Source organism: Bos grunniens, chromosome 18 (assembly GCF_055505025.1).
Source record: "Bos grunniens cultivar Pamir isolate PY7600 chromosome 18, Bosgru_T2T1.0, whole genome shotgun sequence".
NCBI lineage: Eukaryota > Metazoa > Chordata > Mammalia > Artiodactyla > Bovidae > Bos > Bos grunniens.
In genome coordinates, this window is record NC_141182.1 from 57253482 (window position 1) to 57277592 (window position 24111).

Genomic DNA, 24111 nt, shown 5'->3' on the forward strand with positions numbered 1-24111 from the left:
CCGGGGCCTCCCCGAGCCTCAATCCCAGCGCCTCGCCCGCTCGGAGGCGCGCTGGGCTCGGTTTTCCGTCTTCCCTGTGCCTTATCTCGTTCGGCTTCCCCTGCCCGCCTCCCACTGCTCTAGGCTTCTCTCTGTGTTCCGCTGGCCTTGGAATCTTTCTGAGTCTCTTTCAGTATTAAGGCGCCCAACCGGTGTCTCTTTCTGCTTTATTTCGTACAGCTTTATTGAGGTATGACTGAGCTACAATAACATGCTCATGTTCAGTATGTACAACGTGATGCGTTCTGACTCACATTCATCCAACCACCACCCCAACCAGGATAACAAATGTATCCATCACCTCCAAAATTTGTTCATGCCCTTTTGTGTGTTTCTGTGCTTCTCAATTAACCTCTCTTTCTCCACACCCTGGGTCTCTTTCTGTATCTTTTCTGTTACCTCTCTCTTTTCTGACCCTACCCTTCCCTGTCTCCTATCTCTATTTCTGTCTCTGCATCTTCTTCATCTTCTTCTTCCCCTTCTTCCTCCTTCCCCCTCTCTCTCTCTGTCATTGAGTGCATGCATCTCCACATGTCTCTGACCCTCTGTCTCCCTTGCTGTCCATTTGGGGCCAGGAAGACTCTGGCTACGTTGCCGAGGGACCCCCTCAACACCTCCTCCTGACCCACATCCAGGACCTGGTGCTTTGGGGGCAGAAAGGGGCAGGGATCTGGTCTAGGGGCCCCCGCAGGTGACTTCCACAGACTGCCGTGCACAGCCAGGTGTGGGCGAGAGTTGGGCAGGGCCACCTGCCAATGGGGAAGGAAGCCAAGAGGCTGGGAGAAGGGGTGGGTGGCTCCTGGCCCCTCAGGAAATGGGGCACTGGGTGGGGACCCAAAGGGTGCCTACTCCCTCCCTGGTTCCCGGCCATCCGGGGCTGCCTCTCCTGACCTCTTACCATCCAGGCTCTTCTTTCGGTCTGCCCCCCAGCTCTCTGCATCTGCCTTTAACTGTGTCTCCAAGTCTCTGTCTCTGCTAGGATGTAAGAGCCAAGGACTCATCCGACACCTACTTTCTGAGCACCTACTGTGTGCCAACTCAGGTCTCTCTGTGAACAAAAACAGACAAGGACATCTGGAGATGCTGCTTTTGCAGAGCTCACATTCCTTGAGGGCAAAACCTGAGCTGTCTTGTTCACCTCTATAATCCAGAACCCGTTGACTGGGAGGATTTAGAGCCCCGAGGTTGGTTTTAGTGTGTATGGAAAAAAAAAAAAAAAGTCAAAACATAAGAGTCTGAGGCTTATTTTGCCTATTGCAATGAATATTTCATGCATTAATGTGACAAACCCTGCATGCTACTTCTTTCTTAGTCTCTTAAGCTTAGCTCACTCACCTTTTTTAATTCCAAATTCCAGAAAGGTTTTTTTTTGTTTGCTTTGGTTTGCGGGGACTTCTTTTTTGCATTTTAATTTATTATTGAAGTAGAGTTGATTTACCATGTTGTGCTAATTTCAAATTTTGCCCTGATAAAATTTCACCTTCCTTTGGTTCTTGAGACATCTAAGTGTGTTTTTTTCTCAGCTCTAAAGATCTTTGGGATCTAGAGACAGTCTGGAATGGACACTCTGTGATGATTTCTGACATCATTCTACTCTGCAGGGCAAAACTAAGGTTGCCATTCATGTTGGTGAAGCAAATGGACCGTGGTCTCTGACCCTCCCTCTGATTCTTACTTCTGCTCCAAACTTCAGCTCCCCATGTTGGACCCTCGTCTCCCTTTCTCTGGGGACCCGCTTACTGCTCCGTTCAGCTTCCCGGGAGGATTGCTGGCTTAGATGGCCTTTTGTCTCTCAGAGCTCGTGCAGTGGGACTAAGTGAGGAAGGTCTTTCTGAGGACAGGGCGTGAACATCAACGTGGGGTCGTGCGCAGTGCATGTGGGTGGAAGAAGCCCAGCAGGCACATGCAAGCCTGGGTCTTTACCCGGTTTTGTCTGTCTGCTCCCCTCATTTGGGGGCTGCGTCTCTGGTCTCTCCACTTCCCTGCCCATCCCCCTCCTCTCCCCTCAACTGGACTGCAGCGCGATCTTTCACATATCTGCCTCCGATCCTGTCTGTCCTTTTCTCAAGGCCCTCAGGATCAAGGTCAAGTTCTTCGGCCTGGCACTCAGGACCCAGCGCCATCTTCCACTGACCTACATTCCCAGCCCCATCACCCACTTCTCCAGCCTCAAACCCTAGCCCCCACCATCCTGGATAATTTACCATGTCGAGGATACATTGGAAGTTCTCACCGCCCCTCTCCACCTGCAGATTTTTCTACAGGTCATTAGCATCCTGAGAATGCTCCTGACCCAAGCACCTCCATATGGTGTACTCAAATTCAGCCTCTCTTCTCCAGCCCTCCCAGCCCCAGCCCCTGCTCACCCCGCATCATCTCTCCCTTCTGGCCCATCCTGCACCTGGTCCCAGAGCTGCTCGTACTCACACTCTTTCCATGGCTCCCTGCTACCTCAGGAGAAGCCCCAGACTCCCAACCTGGGGTCTGGGGTCCTTTGGGATCTGGTCCCTGCGCTCTCCTCCCCTCTACTCTCCCATTAGTCTTACCCACTCACAGTGGCCTCCCGGCCCTCTCATCTCCCTGCTGATGCTGCTACAAGGGGAGTTTAGTGGAGAAATCCACCTTCGGGCAGGGCTGGTACAAGGTGGAGGAATCAAGGGCATCTTCCCTGAGGGGGAGGAAGATCAAGTTGGGTTGTGAAAGAGGACTAAGGATATCCGAGCCTCAGAGAGGCAGATGAGGGATAAAAGCAAAAAGCACCACAAATAATAAAATTCACTCTTTTATTGTTCACGTGGGTGTGCCAGGCACTGTTGCTTGTTTCACACTTTTACAACCTTCAATCTCCCCCACCACAGCCACTGCCTTATGAGGCATGTATGATTCTTATCTTCATTTTTACAGAGGAGAAAACCTACACAGTGAAGGAGGGCAGTTCCTGTGGGTACATGGCTAGCAAGTAGGGGAGCTGGGACCCCCCAACTCGACTCTGGCCAGACAAGAGACCACTTCTCTGTAGGAAGAAATTGAGCCTATGGGGTCATCAAGGGAGGAAGAGATCACTGGAAGGGAATTGCGTGTATTCTGTTAGCGGCAGGGGTAAGACCTTAGCCCGTGTCCACCATCACACCTAGCGATGAGAGGGTGGGGCTGGGGTAGAATCAGGAAGGGTCTGCACTGTGGTGTCACGGCTTTTTATTAAGCATTAGGGTCGGGTGTGGGCAGGAGGAGGGGAAGAGGTCAAGAGGTAGAGGTCACAGGTCAGGATCAGTTGGCCTGAATGACTCTTTGGATCCAGTGACCGTATCTGCAGACGTCAGTGTAGACGCCCGGCTTCTCCTTGGAGCCGCAGGGGACGTTACCCCAGGACACGAGGCCTCGGAGGCGGTCGCCACATACCAGTGGACCCCCGGAGTCGCCCTGTGGGTGAAGAGGGGGAGAGAGTCAGACACAGACCCACAGGAGAAAGAAAAAGAGACGGCGACTTCCCTGGGGTGCAGTGGACCGGGAATCCGCCTGTGCAGGGGAGGTGGGTGCGATCCCTGTTCTGGGAAGAGTCCATGTGCCACGGAGCCGCTAAGGCTCTGCTGCCACTAGTGAGCCTGCATGCCGCCACTCCTGAAGCCCGCGTGCCCAGAGTCCGTGCTCCACCATGAGAGAAGCCACCGCAATAAAAAGCCCATCCACAACGAGAGAGCAGCCCCCGCTCACCGCAACTAGAGAAAGCCCCAACGAAGACCCAGGGCAACCATAAACAAATAAATAACTTTAAAAACCTACTCTAAAAAAAAAAAGAAAAACAGACAGAAGGAGACACAGAGAGACATGTAGAGAGGGGGTGAAGATACTCAGATGGAGAGAATGACTCATATACAAAGAAAGAGAGACAGACACAAAGTCACAGTCAGGGGAATAGAGACTGAGGGAGACTCAGAAACACAGACATCTCTAAAGGGAGGACGGACAGTCTCAGAAATGCGGCTTCTCTTCCTGCCCTTTCCTTGCATCCAACTCACTGGGCATCACCTTTCTCTAGCTTTGTCTCCTTCTCCCTCTTGGCTGGTCTCTGCAGATCCTCCAATGCAGAGGGGTCAGTTTGGGCACCGGAAGGAGAGATCCAATGGACGACGTGGCAGGAACCCAAGTTAAAGGTATTTGGGAGAGAGGACGGGGCCCCTTTGCTCCCTGGCTAGGGTCTCCCTTCTGCACAGCTTGGCTATTTCCAAGCAGGACGGTGGGGGCTCTGTTAGAGGAGGGACAGTCTCCTGGCACCATCTGCCTCCTGACTGTATCTCTCTGGTTCTTGATCTCTTCATCTCCATCCTTGTCTCTGCACTTCCTGTCTCTGCTAATTGGCTCTTTGTCTCTGCCTGTCCCTGTCTGTGTTTCTGTGTATGGAATTGAATCTCTCTCTCTTTCCATGCCTCTGATTCTCACCCAACCTGACTCTATGTGTGTCTGTCCCTTCCATTTGGGCTATGTGTCTGTCTCTTCCTGCCTGTCTACCTCCTTGGCCGTGTAGCCGATGGGTCCCGGTGTCCTCACCTGGCAGGAGTCCTTCCCATGCTTCTCATCCCCGGCACACACCATATTTTGGGTGATCTGGCCAGGGTAGGCATGATCACACTTCTCACGGGACACCAGGTGGACGTACGCACACTGGATGGTGTCGGGGTATTCACCTGCAAAGAGAGATGGGCCATGATCACTTCACAGTCCACCCTTCTCACTGATCCTCCAACATCTATAAATCCTCCCTCCCCTAATGATTCCTATTTCCCACTGGTTCCATTATTCCTGTTTGTCACTCATTCTCAACACCCACTTCCACTAACTGACTCCTGATTGGTCCTTCTTCCCATCACTCTTCCCTCCCATTGGCCTGTCTTCCTCATTAATTACCCCTTCTCTTAGTCAGGTTAGTCGCTCAGTCATGTCTGACTATTTGCAACCCCATAGACTGCAGCACGCCAGGCTTCCCTGTCCATCACCAACTCCCGGAGCATGCTCAAGCTCATGTGCATTGAGCTAGTGATGCCATCCAACCATCTCATCCTCTGTCGTCCCCTTCTTCTCCTGCCTTCAGTCTTTCCCAGCATCAGGGTCTTTTTCAGTGAGTCAGTTCTTCGCATCAGGTGGCGAAAGTATGGGAGCTTCAGCTTCAGCATCAGTCCTTCCAATGAATGTTCAGGATTGATTGCCTTTAGAATTGACTGGTTTGATCTCCTTGCAGCCCAAGGTATTCTTAAGAGTCTTCTCCAGCACTACCGTTCAGTCTTCATTTCCTATTGGTTTTTCCTTTCTCTTAGGTCCCGCCTCCACTTATCACTTTTCCACTGGTCCCACCTTCTTCAGTATTCTCTTCCTCTATTAGTCGCTCCTCTGTTATATCCCGTCCTCCTTCACTGGACCTGTTTTCCCATTGGCCCATCCTGATTGGTCACCACTTGACTGTGTGCCTTTCCTAACTGGTCCCTTCTTTCCTCATTGGTTCTCCCTCCCTATTGGCCCTTCATCCAAAGCTGTGCTCCCTCATTGGTTGTTTCCTAAATGGCCTCGTGTTCCCCTATTGATTCCCCCTTCTTTTCTGGCTCTTCACTCACAGGCCCACCCTCCATGGTTCCTGCTGATCTATTGGGTTTCTTTTTGCCTCTAATCCTTTATCTACTGACCCCTCTTGACCTTTGACTCTTCTCAATTGGTTCCTCCACCATCAGCTTTCTCTACACTGTTCGCTTTCTTGATCCACATCCTTCAGCTGGCTTCCCTGCTTTATTGATCTCTCATTAGTCCCTCCTCCGTTTATCCTTTCTTGATCATCCTGATCAGTCCTTTTTGACAATTGGCCCCCTTCCTGATTGATATCTCCGCAGTGACCTTCCCTGTTTATTGACCCTTCATGTCATGTCCCACAACTCCGTTTCAACCAGCTGTTGGTCTGCGCTCTTCTCTGGCTGTTCACTTTTAGCCCAGCTCTCGTATTTGCCCTCCCTCCCCATTGAACTTTCACCCACTAATTCACTCTCCCACTGACTCTCACTGTGAACCACCTCCCCCCACCATGACCCATCACCCAGTGATGACGGGTCACCGCATCATTCTCCCCTTACTGACCGTCTGCCATCTTGCCCCAGCCTAGGATGTGGCAGCTGGTGTGGTTGGCTGAGCAGTCTCTTTCCAGGGCCAGAGGCTGGATGTGGTCGGAGAGCCTGGCTGGCCGTGACAGACGCAGCAGCATGATGTCCTGGTCGTGGGTGGCGGCATTGTAGCCCGGGTGGGCCACAGTCCGGACGACAGAGCTCTCCTCCTGGAAAAACTCCCTTTGCTGAAGGTTGTGCTTCCCCAGGAAGACCTGCAGATTCCTGGGAAAGGAAAGGGCAGGGTCTCGCCTGAAGCCCTTTGGACTGCAGCTGAGACTCCGGGGGTGCCTATGGTGGGAGATGGGGTAGCCTGGTGCACCATGAAACATCTGGCCTGCCGCTTGCCTCGTGGGCTTCCCAGCTCAGCAAATGACAACTCCATCCTTTCAGAATAACCCCGGAGGCTATTCGCGACCCTTTATGTGTTGCTTCATATCCAAGCAGTCCAGAAATCCTTTTGTCTCTCCGAAGCATATCCAGAATCTGACCACTTCTCTCCTCCCCCATTGCTACCATCTTGGTCTGAGCCCCAGTAATCTCTTACCTGGACTGCAGCCTCACTGGACTCCTGGTTTCTACCTTTAGTCCTCTCTGTCTTCTACAAAGCAGCCAGGGCTATTTTAACAATACAAGCCAGCCGTGTACTTCCTGTGCTCAGCACCCTCCCATGACTCCCATCTTGCTCAGAGTAAAAGCCAAAATTCCCACTGTGGTCCATAAAGCTCTGCACAATCTGTCCCCATTATCCGTCAGCCGTGTCCCACTCTCCTTCTCTTTCTGCTCCAGCCACACAGGCTTCCCGGCCTTTCCTTGAACACAATAGTCATCCTTTCACCCCAGGACCTTTGCACTGGTTGTTCCACCTGCCAGCAGCTCTTTCTCCCAGATACCTGCATGCCTCACTCCCTCACCTCCTTCACATGTCACCTTCTCAGTGCGGCCTTCCCTGGAAACTCAATCACAGTGCAAATATTCAGACTTCCCTGGTGGTCCAGTGGTTAACAATTCATCTGCCAGTGCAGGGGACACGGGTTCAATCCCTGGTCTGGGAAGATCCTCATGCTGTGGGGCAGCCAAGCCCATGCACCACAACTACTGAGCCCATAGCCACAACTAACATCTGGAGCATCTGAAGCCCTCACGCGCTACAGCCTGTGCTCTGCGACAACAGAAATGGTATCAGTGAGACGCCTTCCCACCGCAGCTAGAAAGTAGCTCTCACTTGCGCAGCAATGAGGACTCAGTATGGCCAAAAATAAAAAATATATATTACTTTAAAAAAAGATGAGATTTTTGTTTTAGTCAGATATATCCTCCTTAGCACCTAGACCAGTGTCTGGCCTATGACAGACATTGAATAAATATTTGTGAAATGGATCAAAGTGTTGCTCCCTTGCTCAGAAACTTTCTGTAGTTCCCTATTACCCTCGGAATAAAGCTCACGTGCCTAATCCCACTATTCTCTGACCCTCAGTGAACCATTTTCCTTAGAACTCTTCAGACTGTTGCCACCTCGGGTCTTTGGGCCTTCTATTTCCTCTGCCCTGGATGCTCAGCCTGCTTCTTCATTTGGTTCCCCTTTCTCATTCATTTTCCGGGCCTCAGCTTAAATTTCATCTCATCAGAAAGTCCTTCCTGATACTGTCTTCAGTCTAAAGCAGGTACTTCTGCTCTTTTCTCTCATGGAGCCACCCCTGTTTTTCCCTTTCATTGGACTTAGAGTAATTTGTGATTATATATTTCTCCCCCTCCACCCCCCACCCCCACCCCCGCCTGCCCCCTCCAAGGATTCAACAGCTGTCTTCCGGTGCCTGTCTACTCCTGCGTTCCAAAGGGCAGAGACTCTGGGCAGCTCGCTGGGTCTTTGCTGAGTCCCCACGGCCCAGCTCAAATCTACCATTCATGGGCGCCCTTGGTCAATGTGCACTGAATGAATGAATGAGGATGGTGAGAGTGATGCCAGGTTTCCCTGTGTTTGGGGGAGACCACTCAAGGTCAAGGTCCTTGAGTCCTTGACCCTGCAAGGGGAGACCTCTACTGAGGTCTTCCCCTGACGCCACTGGGGCATGACACCTCTTGGTTTATCACTTGTTACTTCTCTGAGCTTCAGCTTCGACATCTGCAAAATGGGTCTAAAAAGTCTGTTACTGGGCTTCCCTGATGGCTTAGATGGTAAAGCGTCTGGCGGCAATGTGGGAGACCCAGGTGTGATCCCTGGGTCGGGAAGATCCCCTGGAGAAGGAAATGGCAACCCACTCCAGTATTCTTGCCTGGAAAATTCCGTGGACAGAGGAGCCTGGTAGGCTACAGTCCATGGGGTCGCAAAGAGTCGGACACGACTGAACGACTTCACTTTCTTTCACTGTGAGGGATTCCAGGTGCCTAACTAGACACATGGCCCATAGTTAGCACTGAAAAAAAATGGAGGCTGTTGTTACTCCAGCTACTGGTTATTAGCGCCCTGAGGATTGGTCCTGGACCTGTGGTTGTTTAGTTGCTAAGTCGTGTCTGACTCTTGCGAGTCCACGGACTGTAGCCCTCCAGGCTCCTCCGTCCATGGGATTCTCCAGGAATGAATGCTGGAATGGGTTTACATTTCCTTCTCCAGGGGATGTTTCCGAGCCAGGGATCGAACCCATGTCTCTTACATCTCCTGCACTGGCAGGGGGGTTCTTTACCACTAACGCCACCTGGGAAGCCCTTTCCAGAGTGCTCTTAAAAACGTAAACCGGAACTTGCTGCTTCGCTGATGAAAACCCTACGCGGCTTCCCCCTGCACTTGGAGTTAAATCCACTCTTCCCTACAGGGCCCGGTAAGATCCTCCTTCCCCATGTAGAAGGTCGGTTTATTAAAGCAGCAGTTTTGCTTGTTTTCCTCACTGCTCTGCACCCCCCAGGGCCCCAAACACTGCCTGGCACGGATACGGTACTCAATTAAATACTGGCCAGTTGAGCCTGGTTATCAGACGGCGTTACGACGTGGGAGCCATGCAGTTCTGCACGAAACCCGCAGGGCCTAGCGGCAGCGGGGATACTCACGGTTTTTTGCAGTGGGCAGCGGTGAGGACCCACAGCGGGTGAATGAGGACGCCTCCGCAGAGCAGGTGGCCCGCCGTGTAGAGGGCAGCTTGGTAGGGGTGAGACGTCTGCTCACAGGGGCCACCGTGGAGTACCTTGTCCTTCTCCTCCGCTTGGGCTGAGGGAGGGTCTGAGTGAGAGGGGAGGTCTGGAGGTGTCGGCTACACCCCCCCAAGCTGAACCCCATTGCTGCCTTGATCATCAACTTCATCCCCATCCCTAGCGCCAGAGCCAAACCCATCCTTAAACTCTCCTGTCTTTAAACCTATGCGTGCCTGCTAAGCCACTTCAGTCCTGTCTGACTCTTTGCAACCCCATGGACTATAGCACACCAGGCTCCTCTGTCCTTGGGATTCTCCAGGCGAGAATACTGGAGTGGGTTGCCCCGCCCTCTTCCAGGGGGTCTTCCTGACCCAGGGACCAAAGCTGTGTCTCTTATGTCTCCTGCATTGGCAGGCAGGTTCTCTACCACTAGCTGCCACCTGGGAAGCCCATCTTTAAACCCACCTCCTACCAGTTTCCCCATGTCCCAAACCAACCTCAACCTCTTCCCCATCTTGAAGCCCACCTCCCACCCCTTCCCCACCTGCATCCCTCATCCCTAACTTAAACTCCCCAATGGCTTCCTCATTCTAAACCCCCTCCCCAGCATACCCGTATGTGTCCCCATTCCCAATTCCAATCTCTTCCCCATCAACCACCCCCCACCCCCCACCCAAGCTGACTCCCTCACACCACCACCCTTTTGCCCACCTGCAGCGACCAGAACCAGTGCTATGACCAGCATCTTCACGGCCATTCCTGAGAAGGGAAGCCAAATCCTGCATTAGTCCCAGCCTCAGGGTTCGCCCAGGCTCCTCCCTCCCCATCCTCCCCGGCTGGCATGGTCTCCTGATCCTTGGCTTCCGTCCTTCCCATTTAGCCTCCTGGTTCCTTATCTTCCCAACCCATGCCTTCCATCTGAGGGTCCCACGAAGGCGGGGATGCCAGCGAGGCCCCAGGACCTGCTGCTCACCCTGCACTTCTCCTTATGTTTCTACACTCGTTCTGTTTCTCCTCTTGGCTCTGGTTCGCCTGCTCAGTAACAAGACGGAGGGCCCCTGAAGCTCTTCCCTTGCCCTGGGGTTTCTCCCCCTCCCCTTGGCTCTGAGCTTACCTGTCACTTGCCTCCACACCTGGGGCTTCTGCTGGGGCCGGCTGCGGGGGTGCGGGGGGTGGGATGGGCCGGTTCTTGGGTTGGGGCAGGGACAGGAGGTGTCCCGAGCGGATGGATGGACAGGGAGACGAGAGAGTCAGAAGAGCAGGGAGCTGGGCAGAGAGAAGGCACGCTGAAAGCAGAGGCAGGCAGAGATAGAGGGCCGAAAGCAGAGAATGTGGGCGCCCAGGGCCTGGCGGACAGACACCCCAGCACCCTGGCCTGCCTGGAAGAGGCCCGTCCTGTCCTCAGATGCTCCCATGCTTCCTTTTAACCCCTGCCGCCCCGGGCCCCTGGAGCAGGAGGCGGCCCCGCCCTTTCCTCCTCCGGGCCTCCCACACGCATTCCTCCCACCCCCACCGCACTGCTCCTGCTGACCCCTGATCCCCGGTTCAAGGGAGGGGGTGCAGGTGCCTGAGTGCACCAGGGGGGCGACTCCCCGACTCCCAGGTCAAGGAAGGAGGGGCTGGGGGTCTGGACCCCCGGGTCTGAGGGAGGAGGGGCTGGGGACTGAGAATTCTGGACCTCCAGGGAGAAAGGGGCCGGAAGTCTGTACACCTGGATCTAAAGGCAGGAAGGGCGGGAGCTTGTCCTCAGTTCCTAGACTTCTAGGTCCTCGAGCACGACAGGTTGGGAGGACCCCAGAAGGCCTGTGTCCCTGGCAAGCACGCAGTACCCCTGGCCTTCGGGCCTCCCACCACTCCTGTGAGCGCTCTGGGGCCTGCAGGCCATCAGTGCCCCGGGGCACGGGCCACCAGGCGGCAAGGGTTCAGTGGGGTTGGGGTGATTCACCCACCTGCCCTTAAGTTGCCTCTGTGGGTGTTCAAGAGCCTCCGTGTCCCCGCAAGACAGAGCAAGCCAACCAGCAAGAGAGCATGTGTCACCAAGCCGGTCCCCACCCCGGCCCCAGGCTGAGGTGCAGAGCCAGGCGGTATGGGGAAAAGGCCTTCGAACAATCGGGCTTTGTCCGCCCCCAGCACCCTGTGCCATGCTCCTGGCACCTCCATTTCTCAAGCTCTCTTCCGGGCAGGCGGACGGGCGGCTTCATCAATAACTTCCCTTTGTCCCTCTCTGACTGTGCTTTGATTGTCCATCCACCTCTGGCCGGATACCAGGGCTCTTGACCCTCCTGGTCCCCCTCTTCCATGTCTCTGTCTGTCCATCTCTCTCCTTGGCGGTGGTGGCGGTGCCTCCATCTCTTGTCTGTCTGCTTCTGTCTCAGCATCCTTTGCCTGTTTATCTTTTTCTCTGTATCTCTGTCTTTCCCCCTCAATTTTCTGTGTTTCCACTGACACGCTAAATCTCTCTTCTTACCTCTCCTAGCGTCCCCTGCGTTGCCAGGAGAAGCGTGTGTATGCACAGAGGGGTGTTAACTCCTGGAGAAGGGGCGACATGGAGGTGGGAGCCCCAGGGGAGCTAGTGGGACCAGGGGGACTTCAAGACTTGAAGATTCACATGTATATGGAAATAAACATGGGCCACGGAAATAGGCAGGGATGCAGGAAGATTGGGGAGCCACGTGAGAACGTGATAAGTAATGGGGATTCAGGAAGCCGTGGAGGTGTCTAGGGAAGATTTGAAGAGGTGTCTTTGAACTTGAGCTTGCGATCAGGAGGAGAATGGGGGGTAGTTCAAGGATCTGGCCCAGGTGGGGAAGCAACTGACTGGTGATGAGCTGGAGCCCTGAGGGTGTGTGTGGCCGCGTGTTGGGAAATGGGTGTGGTGATCAGATGGGAGAAGTGGGATGGAAATGGAAGCTTTTGGGAAAGTCATTGGGTAATAAGTCCAACTGATATGAATAATGTCTACCTCAGCAACTAGCGTGGGCCTGGCAGTACAGGTTAACATTTAATTCTTGCATTAAATCGAATTGTCACCACCTTTGCTCGGGCCCCGTCACCCCTGGGATGAAAACCGATTTGGCATTTGAAATGCTCTCTCTTGCCTGGAGAATCCCCATGGATAGAGGAGCCTGGAGAGCTACAGTCCATAGGGTCTCAAAGAGTCGGTCAGGGTGGAAAGCAACGGAGCACTCAAGCATGCTCTCCGGGAAGCTCCTCCCACCCCCACCTCTAGCCTCCCCCAGCCCTTCTCATTCACCTCCCCACTGAACTCAGCATCTTCTTCTCAGGACCCCCCACCCTCCCAGATATCAGGCTGGACTGCTCACAGCCACTGATCCCCAAGCACTGTCCCCCCACCTCCTCTCTCTGTGTGATCCCCTCTCTCTGTCCCCATGTCCCTCGTCCCAGGTCAAACCTGCTTCTCTCCCATCTGGACCATTATCACAAATTCTTCCCTTTCTCTGTATCCTTCACGTGACCTCAGAGGCATCTCCCTGTGTCCAGAGCTGATCCTGCCTCTGTCCTGCTCACACCCCTGGCCTGGGTCCCTCAGCATCACCCGGACAAAGTCCCAGCCCTTCAGCATTCAGGGCAGCTCCAGCCAATAGAAATATAATGCCAGGGACACGTGCCCTTTTAAATTTTCTAGCAGCCACCACAATTTTTTTTAAGTAAAATATTCATTTTAATATCTCATTTAGCTCAATGCATCCAAAACAATATGATTTCAATGTGACATCAAAATACAATTTTAAGGAGGCGGTTTGCTTTCTTATTTTTCGCGTAATAAGTGTTTGAATCCCACGTGTCTTTTACACATACGCACGTGCTAAGTTGCTTCAGTCATGTCCGACTCTTTGCAACCCCATGGACTGTAGCCCACTAGGCTTCTCTGTCCGTGGGATTCTCCAGGCAAGAACCCTGGAGTGGGTTACTATGCCCTCCTCCAGGGGATCTTCCTGACTCAGGGATCAAACCTGGGTGTCCTGTATTGGCAGGTGGATTCTTTACCCTTTGAGCCACCAGGGACACCCCTTTTATGCTATGGCACCCCTCAATTGGAACTTGCCACATTTCATAAGTGCGGAGCCACCAAGGTGAGTGGCTGCCTTATTGCCCCGAGCAGCTCTGCTCCACTTGTCTTCTAGGACTCCAGCCATGGAGACTAGTTTTCATGAACCATTCATTACATGTCTTCTAACCTCTAAGCCTTCGCTTATGCTATTCCCCTCTCCCACAATGCTCTTCCCACCTCCTGCTGGCAACAACTTGTCATTGCTTCATCATTACCTCTTTCAGGAAGGCGTCCCTGAACACCACCCAACTTCCAGCCCCTTGCAGGTGGGTTAGTCACTCTCATCAAAGTTCCTACAGCAGGTGGCTCCTTCATGTCACCATCTGGGTCCATTTCCCACACTTGGACCATGAGCTCCTTGAGGGCAGACCCTAGGGCTGATTCATCCCTGTGTCCCAAGTAGCAGCACAGGACTTGGCCCAGAGGAAGCCTTAGGAAATGTTGACCAAGTGATTAAATGATTTCATTACACCCACTCCTGTTTTACAGAAAAGAAAACTGAGGCTCAGAGAAGGGAATTTAGTTGCTCAACCTTGAACACCCAGAAAATGATGGAGCCTGAACTGGAACTCAACTTCCAACATGGCGGTGGACATGACCCATCTCTTGGGCGCCACCTCTGGATCCACCTTACTACCTTATGGGATGGGTGGATTTTTGAGGAGCTGCAGAGAGCCCCTTAGGAAAGGAGGGAGGTGGTCGGCAGTGGGGAGTACAAGAAGCTCTAACAGAGAGAGTGAAGTGCCCAGGACACTAGGCATTTGCCAGTGGCCTTCATGGTTTTGCCATCCCCACACGTCATGCATGCTTATCCTCTGCAAAAGTCTTCAATGAAGAAAATGTTTGGGACTTCCCTGGTGGCCCAGCAGTTAAGATGTCACCTTCCAGTGCAGGGGGTTCGGGCTCAGTTCCTGGTCAGGAAGCTGAGATCCCTCATGCCTTGGGGCCAAAAAACCCAAAACATAAAGCAGAAGCAATATTGTGACAAATTCAAGAAAAGACTTTAAAAATAGTCCGCGTTACAAAAAAACTTAAAAAAAAAAAGTTTTATTAGAAAACTTTACGAAAGTAGAAGCACGAAGAAGAGCCAGAAGTCACAAACCATAAAAACCAACCCTCACTGCAGGCTTACTCTATGTCAGACACCGTTCATGCACTTTCTGAATATTAAATTTATTCTTTGTAACAGCCATGGGAAACAGATGCTCTTTGCCTCATTTCCGGGGTGAACGGGGGACTTCCTGGTGGTCCAGTGGTTAAGACTTTGCCCCACCAATGCGGGCTCAACTCCTGGTCAGAGAGCTAAGGTCCCACACACTGGGGGGTGTGGCCAAAAATTTAAAGAAAAATTTTAAAAAAAAGATGAAGGAATTTGAGAAGGAGGGGACATATGTATACTTATGGCTGATTCATGTTTATGCATGGCAGAAACCAACACAATACTGTAAAGCAATCATCATTCAATTAAAAAGTTAATTAAAAAAAAAAACAGAAAAAAAAACAGAAACAACAACTACTTCTGTAAACCCTCCATGGAAACACCAAATAAATTCTTCTGAACGTCCCTTTACTGAGATACCATGATTCCCATTGTGTGCAGTTTCCTCCGTTTCAACAAGCAATAAACTTGGTTTATTCTACTTCAAAAAAAAAAAAAGGACGAAAGAATAAAGGTGGGGAAGTGAAGCACTCAAAGGCAAATAGCTCACAGCTGCCAGAATGGGATTGACATTGAAAAGCCGTTTCTAGAGTCAGTGTCTTTAACGAATACAGTGTACTGTCTGCCCAGAGAAAAAAAAGAAGTTGTTTAAAAAAAAAAAAAAAATTCAACAAGAGAGAACTCTCAAATCATTGCAAAAAACCCACCTTCAGATTTGCATAAAGATCCGCCTAGAGGCATAGTCATGGAGAAGGCAATGGCACCCCACTCCAGTACTCTTGCCTGGAAAATCCCATGGATGGAGGAGCCTGGTGGGCTGCTGTCTATGGGGTTGCACAGAGTCGGACATGACTGAAGCGACTTAGCAGAGGCATAGTCAACTATCCCGAGGCTGACCTAGTGAAACTTCGATGTTTTGTTCTTTTAAAAATGATGGATTTAGAGAGAGGGGATGTTGATGGAGCGTCACAAAGGTAGTGGCCAAATACTCTGTTTGATTTTGGCCACATTGTATGGCATAGGAGATCTTAGTTCCCTGATCAGGGATTGAACCTTTGCCTCCTGCAGTCGAAGTGCAGATTCTTAACCACTGGACTGCCAAGGAAAGTCCCCCAAAGCCTTTTGACATTCCTTAAACTTGACAAATACGCCAGTAAATTTGGAATGTGAGCAAATTTGGAAAACTCAGCAGTGGCCACAGGACTGGAAAAGGTCAGTTTTCATTTCAGTCCCAAAGAAAGGCAATGCCAATGAATGCTCAAACTACTGCACAATTGCACTCATCTCACACGCTAGTAAAGTAATGCTCAAAATTGTCCAAGCCAGGCTTCAGCAATACGTGAACTGTGAAATTCCAGATGTTCAAGCTGGTTTTAGAAAAGGCAGAGGAACCAGAGCTCAAATTGCAAACATCTGCTGGATCATCGAAAAAGCAAGAGAGTTCCAGAAGAGCATCTATTTCTGCTTTATTGACTATGCCAAAGCCTGACTGTGTGGATCACAATAAACTGTGGAAAATTCTGAAAGAGATGGGAATGCCAGACCACCTGACCTGCCTCTTGAGAAATCTGTATGCAGGTCAAGAAGCAACAGTTAGAACTGGACATGGAACAATAGACTGGTTCCAAATAGGAAAAGGAGTACCTCAAGGCTGTATATTGTCACCCTGCTTGTTTAATTTATATGCAGAGTACATCATGAGAAACGCTGGGCTGGATGAAGCATAAGCTGGAATCAAGATTGCCGGAAGAAATATCAATAACCTCAGATAATGCAGATGATACCACCCTTATGGCAGAAATTGAAGAACTAAAGAGCCTCTTGATGAAACAGGAGAGTGAAAAAGTTGGCTTAAAGCTCAACATTCGGAAAACTAAGATCATGGCATCTGGTCTCATCACTTCATGGCAAATAGATGGGAAACAATGGAAACAGCGGCTAACTTTATTTTGGGGGCTCCAAAATCACCACAGATGGTGACTGTAGCCATGAAATTAAAAGACACTTTCTCCTTGGAAGGAAAGCTATGACCAACCTAGACAGAGATATTACATTGCCAGCAAAGGTCTGTCTAGTTAAAGCTATGGCTTTTCCAATAGTCATGTATGGATGTGAGAGTTGGGCCATAAATAAAGCTGAGTGCTGCAGAATTGATGCTTTTGAACTGTGGTTCAACTGTTGAAGAGTCTTGAGAGTCCCTTAGACTACAAGGAGATCCAACCAGTCCATCCTAAAAGAAATCAGTGCTAAATATTCATTGGAAGGACTGATACTGAAGCTGAAGCTCCAATATGTTGGCCACCCGATTTGAAGAGCTGACTCATTTGAAAAGACCCTGATGCTGGGAAATTTGAAGGCAGGAGGAGAAGGAGATGACAGAGGATGAGATGGTTGGGTGGCATCACTGACTCAATGGACATGAGTTTGAGTAAACTCTGGGAGTTGGTGATGGACAGGGATGCCTGGTGTGCTGTAGTCCACGGGATTGCACAGAGTCGGACATGACTGAGCAACTGAACCAAACTGAACTGAAACCTCACACAGATTCAGAGGCCGGAAGAGATTGGGTGTCTGGACTCTGGTCTGAGGGAGGAGGGGGCTTTGCGCTGGAAGGCCAGAGGAAGTTAAGACATTCTGCAGGGACAGTGGAATTCCTGCAATACGCGGAGGGGTGGGAGAGTGGGAGGCAAGGAGAGAAGGAAAGTTGGTGGAGCTTCCACAAGAGGAGAATGTTGACTGGGAGGGAGTTCTGGAGGAGCAACTGGAAAGACCGGCAGGAGAGGATCCCTTTGTCAGCAGCTTCTGATGTGTGACTCCCCGGGGAGCCTCTGATGGCAGCAGCAGGGGTGTGGCCAGGCTGAGTCACTGGGGCTTCTCCCTCCTTCCTTTGTGAGGCCCCTTCTTGAGGATAGGAGCCCACCTACCCGGGTTCCCAGCCCCCCATCTCCCCTGACACCCTGGAGGCTGGGTGTTCACTTTCAGTCACACAGCCCCTTGGGTGACCCAGGGGCCCTGTCTTCCTGCCAACCTTCTGCTTCCACCTCGTTCTCCTAATACATCACCTGTGGAATGCCTAGAAACACTTTCACATCCCTCTACACCCTGATGAAGTGGCATATTCTCTAACACCACCCATTTACTCTCTCTGCCTTATTGTTCTTTCTCTCTTCCATTTTACAGATGAGGAAAACTGAGACCTGGAAAATGGAGAAAAATATGCCACTGGGCAGGGAGGCAGGACAAGGGACCAAACATCAGATACATTTTTCTTTCCCGTCTCCCTCTCTTCAGGGTGTCTTCTCCTCCACTTTGGAGCTCCAGAGCTTCTCCACCTTTGTTTTTCAGGCTATTAAAGTCCGCACCCATAGAAAAGTAAATGGAAGGAAGCAGGCGCCCCGTGACTACCACCGTGTGCAGGTTGGTACACGTCCTTCAGGTTTAATTTTGTGAGTATTTTCATTTTACATAGTGAGAACCACATACACATATATTTCTGTATATTCCTTCCTTTATTTAACATCACATAGCATAAACATCCTCACATGATACTAAGAATTGTGCATAATTATTCTTAACAGCTTCAGAATATCCTTGCCTCAAACCAGCCTACCGTTTTAACAATCCACTGTTTCTAGACACCTTCTGTGTTTCCACTATTTTGTTATGAAAAAATAACATTGTGATAAATTCCAACTTTGCTCCACATTTTGGACTTTTTTTTTTTTTTTTTAGTAGACAACTAGAATCACTAGGTCAAAGGTGGAGGATAAAACAAATGTCCCCACTCACACTGCCAAATCACCTTCCATAAAAACTGTATGAATTTACAGTTTCAGTGGCAGAGAGGGCTGGTCTCACTACGTCCTTACCAACATCAAAGTTTTTGTATTTGTTTGGTTTTTAGGTCCTTACTGATTTGATTGGCTTACACACATATTGTTGAGGTTTTGACATGCCTCCGAGGAAAGATAAAGTCAAGTAAGACTGTAGGTCACTGAGGTCCTTATTTCTGTAAATTTCCTGCGCCAGGGCGTAGGGATGGAGAGATGGGAGTGGAGAGATTAGCGATATCTTCTCATGGTCTCTTTAATCCAGTTGACATACTTGCAGACTTGGGTATAGACACCTGGGTCGTTGGGTTGGCCGCAAGGGAAACTTCCCCAGGACACCACGCCTTGCACGGTACCTTTGCACATCAGTGGTCCCCCTGAGTCACCCTGGAAGGGATAAAGCAAATTAGCTTCAGCTTCACAGGGAAGCTCCTGCCTCCGCCTCAGTTGTCAGTCTTTGTCAGGCGGACCCTGGATTTCCACCACGGCCAATGGGGAGAGAGTCATTGTTTCTGGGGACCAATGGAAGAGCAGAAATTAAGGCCATCGCGGAGAAGATAAACCACATTCTCTAAAGACATTGGCTTGAGCCCCAGCCCATGGGACCAATCACAGGGAAGGGGCGGGGCTTCTGGCGGTCAAAGCCCCGTTTCTTCCAGGTCTTTCGGGATTCTGGCACCAAGCCAAGGGAGGGAGGTGTACTGTCTCCAGGGGATGGATAGATGTGCGAAAGGAGGACGGGGTGGCCCTGGAACCCAGGGGCCAAACTGATAACATAATTCAGAAGGCCCAGTGCAAAACGGAAATACAAAGAATTCCCTGGCGGTCCATTGGTTAGGACTTGGCACTTTCACTGCCGTGGCCTGGGTTTGAGCTCTAGTGAGAGAACTAAGATCTCCCAAGTGACTTGGCATTGCCAAAAAAAAAAAGAAAGAAAGAAAGAAAGAAAGAAAATGTGGGCTCCATAGCTCAAAAAGTATTAAGAATTTCAAAACAGCAACAGGAATGTATTAAACCAAGCGTGGGACTCTCCCGAGTGTGGGACCCTGTGTCACGGTACGACTCGCACATTCAAGAAGCTGGCTGTCACTAGGGGAGGAAGAGGATGCCTTACTCTTTGGGACACACATTCCTGTCCCATGACCCCATCCCTCACACATATGGTCCCCCCATTCCTGACAGCTGAGGGTGCAGATGAGAGGCAAAGGAGTGGGGGTGGGGAGGTATGGGGAGAGACAAGGAAAGGCAAAGAGTCACAGAGAAAAGGAACGGAGGGGACTTCTGTGGTGGTCGAGTGGCTAAGAATCCACCTTCCAATGTAGGGGGACATGGGAGCTCAGGGAACTAAGATCCCACATGCTGTGGGACAATGAAGAGAAAAAAAAGGAAGAGAGGTATAGCAAAGGATGAAGAAGAGGCTGCCAGTGGGGGTGGTGGGGGCAACACAGATGGAAAGAATGAAATGAAATTCAGTGAAAAGAGAGATGTGGAAAGATGGTGTTCAGAGACAGAGTGAAAGTGAAAGTCGCTCAGTAGTGTCTGACTCTTTGCGACCCCATGGATATAGTCCATGGAATTCTCCAGGTCAGAATACTGGAGCGGGAAGCCTTTCCTTCTCCAGGGATCTTCCCAACCCAGGGATCGAACCTAGGTCTCCCCCTCTGCAGGCGGATTCTTTACCAGCTGGGACACCAGGGAAGCCCAAGAACACTGGAGTGGGTAGCCTATAGCTTCTCCAGCGGATCTTCCCAACCCAGGGATCGAACTGGGGTCTCCTGCATTGTAGGTGGATTCTTTATCAATTGAGCTATCACAGAGAGGGGGTTACAAAGAAGAGGGCAGAGAAAATTCTTGGCTTAAGACTGGGTCCCAAGGGAGGGGAGTAAGACCTTAACTTCAAGCACACAATCTCAGTAATGCAATAAATACCATTTAATGCAATACCTTAAAATTTGAATTTAATATGAAAAAGTTCATGATGAACACTGTATCCCAATTTTAGATAAAGGGTCAGGTCAGGTACCAGGCTGTGCTGAGACTCATTGAAGCCTGAAGTAGATGAGAAATTCAGTAAGACTGAGGCCTCTGTATTGAAAATTATGATATTTTGTTCATCGTGGACTTTTGCATGAATTGACAAAAAAAATATTACATTAGAATGTGATTTATCTTGATTATTGAGTTTTTTGGGCACCTCTTCCCCTGTAAAGTTTGTGTTTGGGGGCTTCACTGGTGACTCAGTTGGTAAAGAATCCGCATGCAATGCAGGACACCTAGGTTTGATCCCTGGGTCAGGAAGATCCCTATGACAAGAAAATGGCAACCCACTCCAGTGTTCTTGCCTGGAGAATCCCATGGACAGAGGAGCCTGGTGGGTTATAGTCCATGGAGCTGCAAAGAGTCAGACACGACTGAATGACTAAACCACCAGCACTGTGTTCATGGGTTGCAATACTCAACAAAGATGTCAGTTAAAAACTAAATACAGTTTGTGTTTGAAGCCAAGCCCACACATGCCTACCCTTTGGCCCCCAGGTTCCCCATCCTCAGACCCTCCTGTTCATTTTTCTGCCTCATCCTCAGGGTCACATCTGCCCGCACTGGGCTCCCACTACTGACGTGAGCAGAGAATGGGGTAGCAAGAGCTAGGAAAGCCGAGCCTGGGGCGGGGGCTGCGGGGGTGATGGGGAAGGCTCCGCACCAAGGTCAGGTGCAGAGATTCTGGGTGAAGGGGGACAACGGGGGCTCTGTGCTCAGATGAAGCAGCCGGGGACCCGGGGCGGGAGAGGAGGGGGGTCTCACGTTGCAGGCGTTGGTTCTGGAGTTGGGGATGCCAGCACAGAGCATGGAGTCTCCCAGCAAGTCCTTGTAAACCTTCCTGCAGTCTTGTGGGGAGATGAGCTTGACGTCTGTGCACATGAGCTCTTCTGGAAAGGTCACTGCAGGATGGGGAGGGGTGTCAGTCAGAGGGCTGGGGTCCGGATGGGGAGAGGATGGGGGTTCAGGATTCTAGACCCTGAAGGACGAGGGGAGGAGGGGTGGGGGGAGGGACTCCACATTCGGATTATGAAAAAGGGGCTGACTCCTGATCTCCTGGGTCTGGGGGAGGAAGGGTCAGGGTCCAGGGCCCCTGGGTCTCCCAGGCAGCCTCACCATCAGGACTGGTGGTGGTGCCCCAGCCGGAAACGGTGCACATGGTCCCGGGGGGATCGCAGTGGGAAGGCAGGTTGACTTTCTTCACACTGGACGACAGCTTGGCCCGGCCATTCAGTTTCACCAGCATGAGGTCATTGGCGTGGGTCTGTGTGGAGTATCCCGGGTGGCGGAAGGACCGCGTGGCCTTGATCTTCTGGCCGCCCACCAGCCGATCACTGCCCATGTGCACGTTGTACTCACTGCGGGAGGCAGCAGTGTTCAGAAAGATGCTGTGAGTGAAACGGGGCGGGGGGGCAGGGACCCAGAGAGAGGGGGACAGGGACCAGAGAGAGGGGGACAGGGACCCAGAGAGAGAGGGGGACGGGGACCAGAGAGAGGGGGACAGGGACCCAGAGAGAGAGGGGGATGAGAACCCAGAGAGAGAGGGGGACAGGGACCCAGAGGAAGGGCTGGAAGTGCTTGCACGTACTTCATCTTGCAGTGGGCAGCAGTGAGAACCCAGAGAGAGAGGGGGACAGGGACCCAGAGGAAGGGCTGGAAGTGCTTGCACGTACTTCATCTTGCAGTGGGCAGCAGTGAGAACCCAGAGAGAGAGGGGGACAGGGACCCAGAGGAAGGGCTGGAAGTGCTTGCACGTACTTCATCTTGCAGTGGGCAGCAGTGAGCACCCACTGCTCGTTGAGCAGCACGCCTCCGCAGTGGAGCTGACTGCCCTTGAGCAGGGCCACCTGCCAGGGCTGGGAGCCTCTGGGACACGGGACTCCATCAATAATCTTCTCCCCACTCTTGTTGCCCTGGTCTGGACAGAGACATGGAGGAACAAGTGGGTAGCAAGCCTCAGAGGAAGACTGAGTCAGCTGCTGAGGGATTTGGAGACATGGAGACAGACAGACAGACAGACAAGGAGACAGGCAGAAAAGGAGAAAAGTGCAGAAAGAGCAGGAGATGGAGACAGAGAGAGACAGAGGCAGCCCGCTCAGAAACCCAGGAGGAGCATCTTGTCTGGGGGGTCACCGCCAAAGCTGATGGGAGAGACGCTGCGTGCAGAGACAGGGTCTGGGGGGCATAGAGACCCCGGGAGGCAGAAGGAAGCAGGAAGGAAGGAGGCAGAAGGCAGAGGAGTCTTGTCTTCCAAAGGAGGAAGCTGCTGGAGCCAGGGGAGGCCCTGAGCAGGCACACCCCGGAGAGAGGAGCCCCTGAGGAGGGTCAACAGGGCTGAAGATGGGAGGTCGGGGGTGAGGGCAGCCCCCACCCCCACTCCCGGGCTGGTCCCCACCTTCCTGTGCAACAGATCCCAGGGCGAAGGTCAGCAGCAGGATCACCAAGGGTGTCGTCATGGTGACCCCTCTGAGCCTCTCAGGGGCTGCCAGGCAGGGAGGTGTCTCTTTTCTGGTGCGGCTATGAAGGACAGAGTTGGGGAAGCAGGAGTCCTGGCCCCCAGCCCCTCCTCCCTCAGACCCAGGAGTCTGGACCCCCAGCCCCTCCTCCTTCTGCCCCAGACGCCCTTCCTCTGGGGCCCCAGGAATCTGGGCTCCCATCCCTCCCCATCCATCAATCTGTATTCCTAGTTTCTTTTCCCCTGAGACCTCAAATTCTAGACCTCCAGCCCCTCGACCGTCAGAACCAGGCGTCCAGGCTTCCCTCTGCCCCCTCCCCTCAGGAACAGGAGTCAGGGGTCCAGCCAGCCTCATCCGCCCCCTCTCCCCCGTCTCCCCCTACCGTAGATGAAGCCCCTTCTCAGCTTGGGGAGGTCAGGTCCGACCCGGGCGCCAGACTCGCTTGGGAGCCAGGAGTCTCCAGCCCGGCGCACGGCGGCTGTCTTATACCGAGTCCGCCCCCGCCCCCGCCCTCGGCGCCCTGGGGTGCAGGTGGGGCCGGCTCTGGGACGCCCCCTACCGCGTTCGCGGTTATCTCGAACCCCTGTGGCAGCCCAGGCGCTTGCTCTCCGCTCTCTCCACCCTCTCACCCCCGCGCCTTCGGGCCGGCATCCCGGGTGCAGCTGCCAAGGGAGGACCCAGACGCTCCAGCCAAGGGCCGGGGGCGGAGTTCAGGGGGCAGCGGGGCTCAGGAAATAGGCTCTGGCTGGGCCTTCCTCTGGGGCCATTTTCTTGCCCCCATCCCTCTCAGGGATGCCCTAGACCCTATACCCTAATTCTCACCAGTTTGGGAGAATTCGTTCAGGCTGGAACCCAGTCGTCTTTGAACCTGAACCCATTCCCAACCCTCATATAGTGTTAGTTGCTCAGTCGTGTCTGACTGCTTGCCAGTAGCCGCCCCCCCCCCACCCCCCACAGGCTCCTCTGTCCATGGGATTTTCCAGGCAAGGATACTGCGGTGGGTTGCCATTCCTTTCTCCAGGGATCTTCCCGACCCAGGCATCGAACCCAGGTCTCCTGAATTACAGGCAGGTTCTTTTTAATTTAACCCTCATATAGGATATGAATTAAAAAGAAGCTCTTTCCTAACTTGATAAATGCTTACTGTTATCAGTATCATCTGTGTTTTCATATTATACCCAGATTTCTATACATACTCTGTATTTATAACAAAAGCATCTGTACTAAACATTATCTACTTAATATCACCTCTTTCTTT

At 52.0% G+C, this 24111-nt stretch overlaps 2 protein-coding genes across 6 annotated transcripts; both read right to left on the reverse strand.

Moving 5' to 3' along the window:
• Nucleotides 1-2808: 2808 nt before the first annotated feature.
• Nucleotides 2809-11387, reverse strand: KLK6 (kallikrein related peptidase 6). Of its 4 annotated transcripts, none has more exons than XM_086354025.1 (7): nt 11249-11387; nt 10414-10565; nt 10011-10058; nt 9219-9375; nt 6154-6401; nt 4585-4721; nt 2809-3459 (listed from the first exon to the last, which is right to left on the reverse strand). In XM_086354025.1, exons 3-7 carry the CDS (start codon nt 10054-10056, stop codon nt 3307-3309), a joined length of 741 nt encoding a protein of 246 aa, XP_086210151.1. In that variant the 5' UTR covers nt 10057-10058; nt 10414-10565; nt 11249-11387; the 3' UTR covers nt 2809-3306. The 4 variants fall into 4 exon arrangements, with proteins under 4 accessions (XP_086210151.1, XP_086210150.1, XP_086210148.1 ...); XM_086354024.1 differs by having other exon boundaries at nt 10414-10585; nt 11249-11382; XM_086354022.1 differs by having other exon boundaries at nt 9219-9387; nt 10414-10585; nt 11249-11382.
• Nucleotides 11388-18020: 6633 nt separating this feature from the next.
• KLK7 (kallikrein related peptidase 7) lies at nt 18021-23528 on the reverse strand. 2 transcript variants are annotated; one of them, XM_086354020.1, is made up of 6 exons: nt 23236-23528; nt 22793-22914; nt 22156-22315; nt 21514-21755; nt 21163-21299; nt 18021-18747 (listed from the first exon to the last, which is right to left on the reverse strand). In XM_086354020.1, exons 2-6 carry the CDS (start codon nt 22851-22853, stop codon nt 18592-18594), a joined length of 756 nt encoding a protein of 251 aa, XP_086210146.1. In that variant the 5' UTR covers nt 22854-22914; nt 23236-23528; the 3' UTR covers nt 18021-18591. The 2 variants fall into 2 exon arrangements, with proteins under 2 accessions (XP_086210146.1, XP_086210147.1); XM_086354021.1 differs by lacking the exons at nt 22156-22315; nt 22793-22914; nt 23236-23528 and adding an exon at nt 21986-22011.
• Between the last annotated feature and the right edge of the window lie 583 nt (nt 23529-24111).

Coding starts and splice junctions, on each gene's coding strand:
- KLK6 (XM_086354022.1), bottom strand. CDS start 10,056: ATGGCCGTGAAGATGCTGGTCATAGCACTGGTTCTGGTCGCTGCAG. Junction 9,388..10,010: donor ACTGGTTCTGGTCGCTGCAG/GTGGGCAAAAGG, acceptor CCTCTCACTCAG/ACCCTCCCTCAGCCCAAGCG. Junction 3,460..4,584: donor ATGGGAAGGACTCCTGCCAG/GTGAGGACACCG, acceptor CTTCACCCACAG/GGCGACTCCGGGGGTCCACT.
- KLK7 (XM_086354020.1), bottom strand. CDS start 22,853: ATGACGACACCCTTGGTGATCCTGCTGCTGACCTTCGCCCTGGGATCT. Junction 22,316..22,792: donor GGGATCTGTTGCACAGGAAG/GTGGGGACCAGC, acceptor GTCTCTGTCCAG/ACCAGGGCAACAAGAGTGGG. Junction 21,756..22,155: donor GCTGCCCACTGCAAGATGAA/GTACGTGCAAGC, acceptor TGCCTCCCGCAG/TGAGTACAACGTGCACATGG.